Source organism: Osmia lignaria, chromosome 7 (genome assembly GCF_051020975.1).
Source record: "Osmia lignaria lignaria isolate PbOS001 chromosome 7, iyOsmLign1, whole genome shotgun sequence".
NCBI lineage: Eukaryota > Metazoa > Arthropoda > Insecta > Hymenoptera > Megachilidae > Osmia > Osmia lignaria.
In genome coordinates, this window is record NC_135038.1 from 2,309,303 (window position 1) to 2,324,969 (window position 15,667).

General features: G+C 37.5%; 1 protein-coding gene across 5 annotated transcripts in view; it reads left to right on the top strand.

Annotated features, from left to right (window-relative positions):
- Window positions 1-15,667, top strand: part of INPP5E (Inositol-3-phosphate synthase) — a 70,923-nt gene that overhangs the window by 22,108 nt on the left and 33,148 nt on the right. For all 5 annotated transcript variants that reach the window (XM_034336260.2, XM_034336257.2, XM_034336258.2 and 2 more), the window contains one exon: window positions 11,880-12,192. In XM_034336260.2, coding sequence (XP_034192151.2) covers window positions 11,880-12,192 — 313 coding nt within the window. The remainder of the gene's footprint in view (window positions 1-11,879; window positions 12,193-15,667) is intronic.

Below are 15,667 nucleotides of genomic sequence, written 5' to 3' on the forward strand. Positions count from 1 at the left end.
CGTTCGAATACTGTAGTGTTCCTTGGCCATTGCTGGAGCTTGTACCATTTTTTTATAATGAAGATTTAACTACTTTTTTAGAATACGCCAAACGGATATATGCGAAACTTCTGGTACAATTTTATTACGTAACCGTCGTGTTCCCTTTGTTGAGTTCGTAGCTTTTTTGCGAAGAATTCTCTTTACACGCTCAGTTAAAAGTGACGGCATTCCTGACGATACTTTTGAGTCATATTGATCCGCTTTCTTAACAAATTCGTTAATGAGATGATGAGAACGTCCAAGGCGACGGGAGATTTCGCAATTATTAAAATTACTCTCTTTGAAAGCCACAATTTGCCTTTTCTTCCCAATGGTACTGTGCAGATTGTTGGTTTTAGGCGCTTTTCACTCGAATCTTTTAACGTTAAGGGGGCAGACACCTACGATTCGGCACGTCGGTATTACAGTAGTTTTTTCATTGGGCCTGGTGGAGCCACTTGCGTGGTCTGGTACGGACTTGAAAGGTTTAATTCTCAGCTAGCGCAACACGATCTAGGGAGGCAACAGCGTCTCAAGTATTTTTACAAAAATACATTCAAACGCTCATCTCACCAGAGGCATCGCGATGATACGCCTGAAGGACGAAAGCGAAACATTGGCGCGTGTTTAGAATGAGATGTAAGGTGATCATGCTATCCTTCTTTCAACCCAAATGATAGAATTGTCCCGCTCCGATAAATTCTGACTAACCAAACGCGTGGATTTTATATAGCGCACCGTAGCACCCCTCGCTGCTGAAAAATATATGCCTACTGTGAAGAACCGAAGGAACGTGCATTCTGAGAATTATTTTTAGAAAAAGTTATTAACTTCTTTAAATAAATGTTTTTTAATTAATAAAAGGATTAGATTATGGGAATTATAATAATAAAAATGCAATATATATCAACACAAAAATTATTTTATTTTAAGGCTTGGAAGAACGTCTTCTCACTATAACGTTTTGAAACGAAGTGGCGAAAAAGCCTGTAAGGACAAAGCAAACAGTCTATTGCCCACTTAAAGATTCTAGAAAGACCAAGACTGCATTCAGTCTGTTACCCAGGCTCTCAGGTATAAACAGTCCTAGGCCTATGGATCCGTTGACATCTGGTCCATAAACAAAACATTGAAGCACGCAATGTTTCTCAAATATACGAAATTTATTTTTGCTTTCTAGCTGACGCATTGTAAATAATCCAACAAAAAGTATACAGGATACGTCATGCAATTAGGACGGGTTATATCTTGAATTTGGTAAGAGATAGGAAAAGTTGTTTATGTAAATATTCAATGGTGTGATAATGTCTATTTTTCTGTGATTTCATTTTTTTCGTGAATGCATCGATGCACTCAAAAAATGTAAATCCACTTTTTATTTAAATGGAATTGCATTTTTTTTTTACTTGTGTCAACTCCTTGAATCATTCTGCATAAAACAATACTATGGTACTATTAGAATTAATAAATGGAGAGACCTCCCGTCTATCCAGTAAAAGCTGAATATATGCAACAAAGATTGGGAACCAGACGTTGCAGATACAGTAAAAGCTGGATATATGCAACAAAAGTTTGGCTGGATATATGCAACATCGCTATCCCCTCCACTTGGGGGGATCCCCCTAAGCCAGGCCTGTCCAAGTAGGGGAATTTACTCCTGGAACACATGTTTTGGGTCCTCTTCCACCGCTGCTCCTTCAAGTAAGGTGGGACGATTCCGACTACCATCTCTCCGAGCAGACAGTACCGCCGCTAGGAAAGACGGAGAGACGGTAGTCGGAACCGTCCCATCTTACTTAAAGGAGTAGCGTTGGAAGGGGACCCAAAACATGTGTTCTAGGAGTGGATTCCCCTACATGGACAGGCCTGCCCTAAGCGAACCGAGCCGCTCGACGAGAAAACCGTGTAATATGATCCGACTGTAATATCGGTGTGACTAATACTAATTGAACGATAAAACTTCTTTATTTTTAACTTTTTCTTAATGAAACTTTTGCTAACGCATTTGTGAGATTTTTCTGATTAAAATGATACCAAACACGATATAGTTTCAATTATAATTACTTACTAAAATTGATGTTAAAAGTTGGCGAAAAGCAAAGGAGGGTTGGAAATGCAAACCAGTCCCGGTGTCGGTTTTGTTTTCAAACGTTGCATATATCCAGCCGAGGTGTCGATTCTGGACATTTAATGTTTCATATATCCAGCCGAGGTGTCGATTCTGGGCATTTAATGTTGCATATATCCAGTCGAGGTGTCGATTCTGCGTCCGTACACACCGTTTGCGTGTTTGATGCATCTTTGGTGTACGGCCTGCCTTATACATATGTAATCGAGGTGTCAATTTTATGTTATTTATTCTATTATTATTGTTTATTTATTCTATTATCATTCTGTTGTTACTGTTAGATTGTAAATTATTTTAATTTTCAATAGGAAGAAGCTGTCCGGTTTCATGGGAATCACGGGCTGTTCCTAACATCATAAAGCACCTAATTTGCAGTCATTAGTTCAGAAGCATATTCAGAATAAATAAATAAATAAATGAATATAATTCAAACTATATCGTGTTTAGTATCATTTTAATCAGAAAAATCTCACAAATGCGTTAGTAAAAGTTTTATTAAGAAAAAGTTAAAACTAAAAAAGTTTGGTAATTATTGAGATTAGGTTACACCTCACCGATTTTGATGAAATTTAAATATATTGTAAAACTCAACATTTTGAACAACATTTTCCTATACATATAACCGCCGCTCGGCCTTAGTTTTCGAGATATTTTCGAAAAACTGTTGAAACTAACACATTGAATTCTGGCCATCCGTGTGTGTCCGTGACAACGTACGCATTAGTATGGGATCGCCGCTTTTCTACTGTTTTTGCAGGCAGCAGCACGGCGACCGACATCAATATATATACAGGGTGTTCGACAACAGGTGGGCAATATTTTAAGGTGTGATTCTAGGGATCAAAATAAGACGAAAATCAAGAATAACGAAGTAGCGTTTACGGCTTTGTTTTCCAGTTATTAACGTTTAAAAATTCGAGTAAAAAGCGCCAGAAACCTGCAATCCGCTCAGCACCGACGACCGAACGTCAGCTGAGCAGGGGTCGGTACAGTCATAACCAAGAATCGTTGAATAGTAGAAACTTACCACGTGCTATTCTTCTATTTTTCTTTTTTTTATCATCACATTGAATTTACTTTAAATAACAATCACCAACACAATGTTACATTAAATGTTCAATATGTCCATCGTTTTGTTCAATACATACGCGAATGCGTTTCCCGAAATTGAGTCTCATGCGATGAAAATCGTCTGAAACGTTTTGAATATTTGTTGTTTCAATTCCTCGCCGTTTGTTACCGTTGTTGAGTACACTAAACTTTTCAGGTGTCCCATAGAACAAAGTCCAAAGGATTGGAGTCAGGTGACCGGTAAAATATTTGGGTAGGTAGCAATTATAAAAGAGTCTAAATGAGTGAGATTGTTACTTCAGGTAAAGGACAAATTTTGGTGAGCTGGAACGAAACAATAAATGACCCTGATATTATTAGAGCTACGTGGAGTCGAGGTGAACGCCGGCTATCATAAAATAATAACTATTCTAGGTTTTTCCTAATTTACTTAATCCGTTTGACGTCTCGTGTTAGAAATTTTAAACCATATTTATGGTGCGGCTATTCCGGACTGAAAATTAGTTTCCACTCTTCGAAAAAAATAGGCGACATCATATCCGAGTCATAACCCTGGTCGCCGTAGGTAAAGGACAAATTTTGGTGAGCTGGAACGAAACAATAAATGATCCTGATATTATTCGAGCTACGTGGAGTCGAGGTGAACGCCGATTATCATAAAATAATAGGTATTCTGGGTTTTTCCTAATTTACTTAATCCGTCTGACGTCTCGTGTTCGAAATTTTCATATTTATGGTGGGTATGGTCATTTCTTTCGTGTGAACCCAATTATTATTCATAAGCTGGTATCGGGAATTTCCACAAGTATACTAAAAAATATTAAAATACTTTGTGTTTTTGTTTATCTCGAAAACGTACTCGGTACTTTATCTTGGTATTGCAGCATACGGCTTTTTCTTCCTATTTTTTATCTTCACATAAGAAAATTCCTTAACACAGTTAAGCGACTATTTTTCCAATTTATTATCCATTCTAGCCATTATGTTTTATATTTTTAAACGTTTGATAGCTCTGAAGGAAGCTGATTCTTCAAGTCCGAAAATAGTACCTAGCAGTATTTACAAACTTTATAATTAAAATCCACTTTCTTACGTTTTCGAGATAAAAGAAACAAATTATTTTAAGAAATGACCGTACCCACCATAAAAATGAAAATTTCGAACACGAGACGTCAGACGGATTAAGTAAATTACGACAATCCCAGAATACCTATTATTTTATGATAGTCGGCGCTCAACTCGGCTCCACGTACCTGCAATAATATCAGGGTCATTTATTGTTTCGTTCCAGCGCACCAAAATTTATCCTTTACCTGAAGTAACTCTCTCACTCACTTAGACTCTTTTATAATTACTACCTACCCAAATATTTTAACCAATGAAATGCTTTTCGTATTTTTACCCCTCCACGCAGAAATTTAACGTATACCCTAACACTATGCGAAAGCAGCAGATTCGAATTGACAGTCCTTACATACGTTGCAAGGAAGTGTCTGTGAAGTGTCTGTGAAGTGTCTGTGAAGTGTCTCTGAAGTGTCTGATTATTGTAATCCATAATAGAATACACTAATGAAGAATGTGCAGACATTCATACGTGCTACGGTCGAGCGGATGGTAAGGCTTGCGAAGCTCGAAGGATTTATCAACGATTATTCCCACAACGGAAGATACCAAATTCGAAAACATTTACGAGGATTCATCAACGATTAAGAACTGCAGGTTCGTTCTACCGAACAAAATCTGGCGGACATGATCAACGGGATCCGGACCTATAGGAGAAAATTATGCAGCACGTAGAAGAGGATCCATCCACCAGCACGAGGGACATTGCTGCAGTAGAAGGTGTCAGCCACAATACAGTGTGGAGAATTTTAAAGGAGCAACAGATGCATCTGTACCATTTTCAACGGGTCCAAGCATTAGAAGCAGGAGACTAGGAAAGAAGATTTACATTTGCAACATGGATGTTGCAAAAAATTACTGCTGACCGACACTTCTGTACCAAAATATTGTTCAGCGATGAGGCAACGTTCACCAAACACGGTGTGCAAAATTGTCACAACGATCATATGTGGGCCACCGAAAATCCACACGTAATTGTACTCGCAAATTCACAGCGACAATTTTCAGTTAATGTTTGGGCCGGAATTGTCGATGACCACATTATTGGTCCAGTTGTGCTGCCTCATCGGTTGACAGGACAGAATTATTTGGAATTCGTGGAGGACACATTGCAATCATGTTTAGAAGAAGTGCCATTAAACATTGTACAGGATATGTGGTTTATACAAGATGGTGCATCACCACATTGGGCGGGGGCTGTGAAAAATCACCTGAATGAACGTTTCCCAAACAGGTGGATTGGCCGAGGGGGACCCGTCGCTTGGTCTGCGCGTTCACCCGACTTCAATCCCTTAGATTTTTTTCTATGGGGACACCTGAAGAATTTAGTGTATTCAACACCGATAACGAACAGTGAGGAATTAAAACAACGGATATTGTTTGTATCGGGAATAATTCAAAACGTTTTAGGCGATTTCCATCGGATGAGACTTAATTTCGAAAAACGCATGCGGGTATGTGTTGAACAAAACGGTGGACATGTTAAACATTTGATGTGATGTGTTTTAGTGTTATTAGTGATTTTTAGTTAATGTAATTTTAATGTCAAATTTTTTATTTTTAAACTTAGTGATTGTGTGGTACAGGGGGAGGGATATTAGTGGGTGTATGTACATTGTTTTAGTGTTAATAGTGATTATTAGTTAATGTGATTTTAATGTTAAATTTTTTATGTTTAAACTTGGTGATTGTGTGGTGCAGGAGAAGGGGTTTAGTGGGTACATCGAAAACGGAAAGTCCCACACTACCGGATTTTGTTTCGGTGTGCGTAATAGCATTTCCCCTCCTCCGAGATAAATAAAGAAAAAAAAAAGAAAAAAAAAATTAGGAGAATAGCACGAAGTAAGTTTCTACTATTCAACGATTCTTGGTTATGACTGTACCGACCCCTGCTCAGCTGACGTTCGGTCGTCGGTGCTGAGCGGATTGCAGGTTTCTGGCGCTTTTTACTCGAATTTTTAAACGTTAGTAACTGGAAAACAAAGCCGTAAACGCTATTTCGTTATTCTTGATTTTCGTCTTATTTTGATCCCTAGAATCACCCTTTAAAATATTGCCCACCTGTTGTCGAACACCCTGTATATATATTAATGTCGGTTGCCGTGCTACTGCCTGCAAAAACAGTAGAAAAGCGGCGATCCCATACTAATGCGTACATTGTCACGGACACACACGGATGGCCAGAATTCAATGTGTTAGTTTCAACAGTTTTTCGAAAATATCTCGAAAACTAAGGCCGAGCGGCAGTTATATGTATACGAAAAAGTTGTTCAAAATGTCTAATTTTACAACATATTTAAATTTCATCAAAATCGGTGAAGTGTAACCTAATCTCAATAATTACCAAAAGTTTTATCGTTGAATTAGCATTAGTCACACCGATTCGGATATTATACGGCTTCCTCGTCGAGCGTCTCGGTTCGCTTAGGGGGATCCCCCCAAGTGGAGGGGATAGCAATGATGCATATATCCAGCCCATCTTTCGTTGCATATATCCAGCTTTTACTGTATCCAGCTTTTACTGTATTCAGCTATTACTGCATAGACGCGAGGCCCCTACATTTATTAGTTCTAATTGTAGTACCATAGTACTTTTTTATGCAGAATGTTTCAAGGAGTTTACACAAGTAAAAAAAATGCAATTCCATTTAAATAAAAAGTGGATTTACATTTTTTGAGTGCATCGATGCATTCACGAGAAAAATGAAATCACAGAAAAATAGACATTATCATACCATTGAACATTTACATAAACAACTTTTTCCTATCTCTTACCAAATTCAAGATATAACCCGTTCCAATTGCATGACGTATCCTTTTATACTTTTATTAATTAAAAAACATATATTTAAAAAACTTAATAACTTTTTCTAAAAATAATTCTCAGGTTGCACGTTCCGTTGCATCGTGTTGCGCGCACGCCAGCTGAGAATTAAACCTTTCAAGTTCGTAACAGAACACGCAAGTGGATCCGCCAGGCCCAACGAAAAAGCTGCTGTAATACCAACGTCCCGAAACGGAGAGGTCACGTGCCGTGTCTACCCCCTTAATCTGACATTACTACAGTGTCCAGTCTAAGTTTTGCATCCATACCTTTTACGAATTAAAAGTTATGAGGCAATGTCAAACCTTACGTCAAACCGGAGCACTGTGCGCCGTGGCCAACGCCCGTGTCAATTGACCGCCAGGAAAAACCCAGGCCTGTGCGAATGGTCACCATATACAGGGTGTCCCAGAACTCGCGTTGGTCCCGTGAAGGGGTGGTAGCTGGGGTGATTCTGAACAACTTTTCCCTTTGCTAAAAAGTTGTTTGAAACTTCGTTTTTGAATTAATAAGGAAAAACACTGATCAATCCGAGCGCGTATAGCGCGCGGGCTCAGGGACGGCAGCGTCGGTTACGAAAGCGGGGCTTGACGTAGATCGCGAACGAACGGCTTGGCACCCCGTTAGCATTGCACAATAAAAAAATTGAACTGGTTGAACATTTTTAGTTGTTGTTTAAAATGAATACGAATTTTGTCGCCTGTCATAATGTAACAAAGAAAATTCTAAACATTCTAAACAACAAATAAAAATGTTTGAAATGGAATAATTAATAAAAATTTGAAAACCATTTAAATGAAACTTACCCATTCGTTCCTAAATTAACCTGCTACGATGAAAGCAGGTAATTCCCACTGGGTCACTGTCGATCATGAACATTCGAGGAGGGAACACATTACGAAGAACAGCTGATCTCCAGACGAGATCATTGAACTCATTCAACCACACGGTCACTATCACATTTCATAGAATTTTCTTTCAGGTAAATAAACATTTTGGGTAAACTGTACTTTACCGGACCCAAAATTTTGGACCTTTTCTTTTTAAATCTATAGTTTTTGATGTGTAGAATCCAAAAATGCAAGTGTTAACTTTAGGAATCCAATGGTTAAAAAGTTATAAGCGTGTAAAGTTTGATATTTTTAGCGCATTTGCTACGTTACTGCGACGCCATATTGGCTTCTTGTCCAATGAACGGTGTCGCTAGCTGCGGGCAGACGCATGTCAATGCCGACCACTTTTGCGGGTTTAGTCAAACTGTGATACTGTCTAAGTTAGTTAGATTTATATTTATACAGGTTAAACTTTACTTTAGGGGACACTCAATTTTTTTGGGTATGGGTTCTATCACTAGCTGTATTTAAATTACTCATAAAATTGATACAGTAGAAGCAATAAGCAAATGCATGGGCTGTATCCTCACTCTTTAAGATAAATATAAACCTAACTAACTCGGACAGTATCAAATTTACGATTTGTCTAAACCCGCTAAAGTGGTCGGCACCTGCTGCCCGCAGCTAGCGACACCGTTCATTGGACAAGAAGCCAATATGGCGTCGCAGTAACGTAGCAAATGCGCTAAAAATATCAAACTTTACACGCTTATAACTTTTTAACCATTGGATTCCTAAAGTTAACACTTGCATTTTTGGATTCTACACATCAAAAACTATAGATTTAAAATGAAAAGGTCCAAAATTTTGGGTCCGGTAAAGTACAGTTTACCCAAAATGTTTATTTACCTGAAAGAAAATTCTGTGAAATGTGATAGTGACCGTGTGGTTGAATGAGTTCAATGATCTCGTCTGGAGATCAGCTGTTCTTCGTAATGTGTTCCCTCCTCGAATGTTCATGATCGACAGTGACCCAGTGGGAATTACCTGCTTTCATCGTAGCAGGTTAATTTAGGAACGAATGGGTAAATTTCATTTAAATGGTTTTCAAATTTTTATTAATTATTCTATTTCAAACATTTTTATTTGTTGTTTAGAATGTTTAGAATTTTCTTTTTTACATTTTGACAGGCGACAAGAGATTAGATGCCATAATCATTTTGAACAACAACTAAAAATGTTCAACCAGTTCATGTTTTTTATTTTGCTGTGCCAGCGGAGTGCCGAACCGTTCGTTTGCGACCTACGTCAAGCCCCGCTTTCGTAGCCGACGCTGCCGTCCCTGAGCCCGCGCGCTATACGCGCTCGATTGGTCAGTATTTTTCCTTAATAATTCAAAAACGAAGCTACAAACAAGTTTTTCGCAAAGGAAAAAGTTGTTCAGAATCACCCCAGCTACCACCCCGTCACTGGGTGAAAATGAGTTCTGGGACACTCTGTATAAGACAATAATGAAGATGTTAACATAAAAATGGCAAAATATAAAATATTACATCAAGATTGATAACATATCAAATACATTTCGCTATATCGTATATACACATACATATTTGTTTCATATTTATTTAACATTTTATTCTATTTTGAATATGTGTACATATACATGTATTTCGTTCGACATAATTTTCACAAAAGTGAGGTTCATTAAAAATTGTTTCATACATAGATAGTTTTTGCACCAAGTAAATGTTATAATAGCTGGCTAGTCACACAGATCACAACGTGACAGTTTATATACGTGTAGACATAGCGTGGAAAGATAGAAGATATTATGTAAGAATGGGCAAACAACAGTTTCACAGAGTGCAGAAAATTACGCACAAACGCAAATGAAACGTTTAGGAATTTATTGAAGGAACGAACCAAACGCTTGAATCTTCCGGTGCGTGCAGCTCGCACGCTGCCATACACTCGAATGCTGTGGCGTTGTCCCCAAAAATGTCCTCTAACCCTCGAAGGACGATCCCACGCTTAGGACCTCCAAAGGTGACGACAGGCGACGTTGTCCAGAAGCCTGGATGTTGCATTTGCTTACAATTAGATCCGAAATTATGAGCTCAGATAAGAACTTCTTTTTGGCATTCAGACGCTTATAAACACGTGGCAGGTCCTATGTATAAAAGGCTAAAGAACAAAAAACAACTGGTGTCGCGTAAAGAACCCTTTGTACCACAAGTTGCCGTAGCAGCAATACCTGTCCAAGGAAACGTTACTTACCAAATTTTAGTTTATTATCTATCAACGCATTATACCAAGTTTTCGAAGCCGACTCATAATTTTTGTTACCCAGATGTTCATCAGTAGTCGAGGTGCTCCTTGATTTTATTACTTGCTACGGTCATTAATAGGACCCCTCATACCCCTGCGTGGGTCATTCGAGGGTACGAGCGGTAACGTCGGATGACCGTTGGAAGGGACGAAAATACATACTTACAGGAAATAGTTTCAACCCCACTAATTTTCGACACTACCCCCTCCTTTCCCTCAACAGCGAATCGGCGTTCACGATTCTTTTTGTAAACGCCTCAGCGTACAAATAAATAGAACGGTACGACAGTGGAACAGACAGATCGTTTTCGACTAGCAAGATTGTAAGTCAAATAAATCGAAGTTTTGTAACAAGTTTCGTTGTCATTCCATCAACAACCATACTGTCCACTTGAAAATAAATAACAATTCGCACAAAGTTAAGACGGTGTTCGAAGTTCATCTATCCAATCGAATAGAAGCGCGTACGCAACAACCGGGTTAACTGTACTCTTTAATCAAATGTACAGGGTGATTCGTTTGCTACGCGACACAAAGAAAGTGCCGCCGTTTTAGGCCCGTTTTCCTTCCACACGTATACACCCGAACAGCCGCGGATACATGTATGCTGCATCTAACATAAGTAGCCAAGATGACTATGTGGGTGTATACATATGAAAAAAAATGGGCCTGAGGTACTAGGTTCTTTTGTGTCATGCAGCAAACGAATTACCCTGTACTATGCGCGCTCGTCTAGAAGGTCCGTGGCAGTCAGACCAGAAAATCACATACTCTTGACCATCAATTCAAGAATAGTTTAGAAGATTGACTATGCTGGATGTATGCATCTAGCTCCAAATAAGGAAATTGTCGAAGACGGAAACGAAACACGTACCACCGCCCTGTCAGTAGCTAGGTGAATTAATTCATCCAGGTGAATTACAGTATCATTCAGCTTTTGTGAGGGTCCATGAGCTCTATGAAAACCGCTTGTGCTTTATTCAGTGTGTATTGGCCCATTATTTACATATAGTATTAAATACAGTATTTACACTGGAAAATAAATTTTAAATTTTGTCCACAATTTGGTCTTCAAATTTGCGTATGATAACATTTTAAGTATGTACTAAAATGACCAAACATCTATTTACAAAATAACGATATTTGTATTTAAAAACAGTACAAAAGAATTTTATTCTGTATTTTCAAGTAATTTTCTCATGTAGAATCATCATCTTCTTCATATAGTAAATATTACAGAACATTATGTATATACAATATTTTATCTTTTATATTATTGACCAAGATTTTATCAAGCTTTTACTTCAGAATTATTTAAATATAACATTTTTGTTAATCTAATAACCTTTTTCATTTTTGCTGGTATGAGATATTGTTGAAAAAAGAACTAAATTCATTACATACTTCCTGAATGATTGTATTACCATAAAAAATATGATTTTTATTCTTTCAAAACGTTATTTTGAATCACTTATGTGTTATTTAAATTTATACTGTTGTAAATAAATTTCAAATGGTTCTACATAAGTGCAAAATATTTTTTTTATTTTAGGTGAATTTTTATCTTCTGGATTCATCTCTCCAAGTTTTTCTGCATATTTAAAGCAAAAGTTAAGTCATAGACGATCAATGAATAATTTAGTAGTAAGTTCTCCAACAAATTCCATGCGACATTCAAGTCCAGAATCTGTAAAAAGTGCATCTGTGCAAATTAAACCACGATCTACGTCTCATGAAGCTTTATTTAAAAATAAGAAGTACCATGAATTTCAAACAGCTAGAGCATCTATGGATAGTTTAGCTAAACAAGCATTGTTAGCTGTGCAAGTTCTTAATTTAATTCCTACGCAAAAGGCACGAGAAAGGTATGCAATTCTTACAGCATGTTTCTATAGGGTGATTCATTCGCTATACTACACAAAGTAAGTGCCATCAACATACATTAGACTAGATACGCTCAGGTAGATCGTCCATGTAGACGTCTGATAATGAGTACAGTAAGATTTGTCACGGGCGTAACTGTCTATACTACTGCGATTATTGATGGGTGTCGCAAGGCATCATCGCGCGATGGGCCTACGAGAACGAATTATGAAAGGCAGACGATATCACTTGCTTCGTTCATGTACCATAGCGAGTGAATCATCTTGTCTTTCAAAGTTAAATAATTGATTGCTTATGTGTTGTATAAAGTTATATAATGAATACTTTCTTTCACGAAGGGGTAATGGGCTAAACTTTACTTTACCCCCCCCCCCCCCCCCCCAAGCTTTTAGCACCTATTATACGTCATTCTACTCATTTTGATGTGCTGAATACGAATATAATTATCGCTTTTGGCGTATATTACAAATTTCTGAGATATTCATAAAAATCTGTCTTGCTGATACGTAGAATTTTACTCATGCGTGTGCATCTGTGACACAGTCACAAGCATAGTTGAAAGTGGAAGTTACACCACTATATACAAACAAAAGGTACCGCTTAGGTTTGTTTAAATGGGTCCCATCTTCAAATGGATCTACATTTCATTTTTTTTTTTGAAAGTTACGTAAGGTAAAGTGATAGTTAAAGACACACTGAAGATGGTCAAATGGGCACTCGAATGAAACATATGTTGGGATCTCCAACAACTTGTCTATTTGTAATACGAAAGGCTATTTATGCTCACACCCTTGGGTAAAGTTCTATGCATTAGTAAGAAAGTTTTTTGCGAATGTCTCGGAAACTTGTAACTTTTGCCAAAAACGACAATTATATTCGTATTCATCACGTCAAAATGAGTAGAATGACGTATGACATGGGGGGGATAAAGTAACGTCTTACCGAGAAATGTTTTGTGTATACCATGTATACAAGTATCCATGTATACAAGTTTGATGTACTATAGTACTACTTCTTGTTGTTTCACCAAAATTCCCTCCCTATGGCAACGCTGCTCACTGTAGAGCTTAGATTAATTTGCTGAAGCTGCAATAGGAATACGCGGGTAAAAGTCTTTCTACCATGGCTGCAGAAATAGTCTCATTTATCTGTTTAACATTATGAGACAGAAAGAGAAACAAGAAGGACACTGTACTGTGTTCCATCGTGTTCTTGTCTAAATTGTCCTTTAACCAGTGGTGTCAGAATCGTGGGACGTGAGACGAATTTTTCTCGCTTCTCCTACTTCCATGGTGTCCACGCACAAGCATATCTGACCCTCGTGTCCGTGTGCACTGCCGCGAGTCCCAAGCAACCTGAACGCAGAAGCAGCATGCAGAAGATCGTGTTCGAATCCCGGAGGGACAATTTTATGTACTTTTTATTTCTAATTATTTTGTAAGTTTATTTATTTTTGTAAACCTTTAGTAGAATAAAAGCTTAAAAATGACTAGTGAACTTGTAGATAAGCTACTCCTCCTTCGATTTCGATGATTTTTAAATATATTGTAAAATTCGACATTTTGAGCAACCTTCTTCCTCTACCTAAGCTATATGTCGGATTCGATTAGTTTGCGAGATATTCGCGAAAGAATATTATTACTACTACAACGAATTGTGCCTATACATATGCGCTCGTGGCCGCCTGTGCACCAGTTCGCTTACCTACCGTTTTTGTAAGCAGCACCATGTGGTCCGGCTCCTATTCACACAACGGGAGAACTGAAAAATCAAATTATAACATTTGACTCGCCTTTAAGCGGCCGGAATATTAATATAGGTAGAACTTCGTTTTGGGGGACCATAAATTAGTGGTTCAAAAATATCAAATCTTGTAGTTTTCAATCTGAAATATCCAAAAATATAAATGAAAAGTTCAGGAAACCAATAGTTTAAAAAATACAGTTGTGTAAAAATATACGTATTTAGTGGAATTGGACAGATTAGTACGACGCCATATTATTTCTACCCATACTCTAATTGGTTATTTAAAAATATATGTATAAAAATTATTCGGTATTAACGTGACCGGCCACCTCGCGGCGACCGGAAAATTTGATGTAGGCCTAACCTAACCAAAACATTTATATGAGTAGAAGCAATATGGTGTCATAACAACCTGTATAAATATGTTGAATACGTACATTTTTACGTAATTGTATTTTTTAAACCACTGGTTTCCTAAACTTTTAACTTGCATTGTCGAATGTTTCATATCGAAAATTATAAGATTTGATATTTTTTAACCAAAAATTGTTGGTCCCTTAAGATGAAGTGCAACTTTAATATAACCTAACTTAACCGTATAAATAGTATAAGTAACTTAGACGTATAAATAACAGAAAAAATAAAATACCGCCAACATTAGTACGAACGGCAGACAATCTGATGGTGCATAATGATTAATACTAATGTTGCTGAAATATGTTGTTTTCCGTTACTTATATGTTTAGGTAAGGTTAGGTTAGGTTATATTAATATTCCGGCCGCCTTTATGCGGCTGGCCACGCAAGTTCAATGTCAACATTATTAAAATTAGTTAACTTTAATTTTAAGCTCACCCATTCTATGGACGGTAGCCGGGCGATGAGGTGCTATTCACAGAAACAGTAGAGAAACGTCGGTTGCTTGTCGATGCACACAGCCATGGACGTATACGTACAGGTGAAATTCAATGTAGTAGTACTCATAGTTTTTCGCGAATATCTTGCAAACTAATCGAATCCGACGTATAGCTTAGAAGAAAAAAGTTGCTCAAAATGACGAATTTTACAACGTATTTCAAAATCATCGAAATCGGAAGGAGAGTAGCTTTTCTACAAGTTCACCAAAATACTAAATTGCGAAGTATTTAAACAAGAGGGAGATTAATTTTTTAGAATGGGATGGGATGGGATGTAATTAGATGGGAACCAACACTGTCAAGTATCTAGTGTGGCTTAATTCTAATTAATTGTACATTATATTTTGACCTAAACGCTTATTTCTACTGTGACGAGATATTATGAGCTGAAGAATGATTTTACACTTATTTCCATCATTTCTGACAGTGGGGAACAATCCGTGTTTTGTGGGCTGTCCTCACCTTGACTTCTACTCAATTACGCTAATGATTACAAATTACAGATCGTAAATGGAAATGGCAGATAGAAACACGGGTTATTAATGAAAATAATATGTATTATTCGACAGTAGAATCTTTTATCTTTTTGAAAATTGCTTGAGCTAAAAAATGTTTTATTGACGGTAAGCTAATGCACCGCTGTGCGTTTACCAACAAAGCAGCAACAGTTTCTTTTTCGTGTATAAAAACAACTTCTAGAGTAAAGGCCGTAGCTTCACAAATACTAGGCAGTTCGAAAACACTACTGAACGGTTGTCGCTTTTACTCCCTTTGTTTATATCAGACCTCGGAAT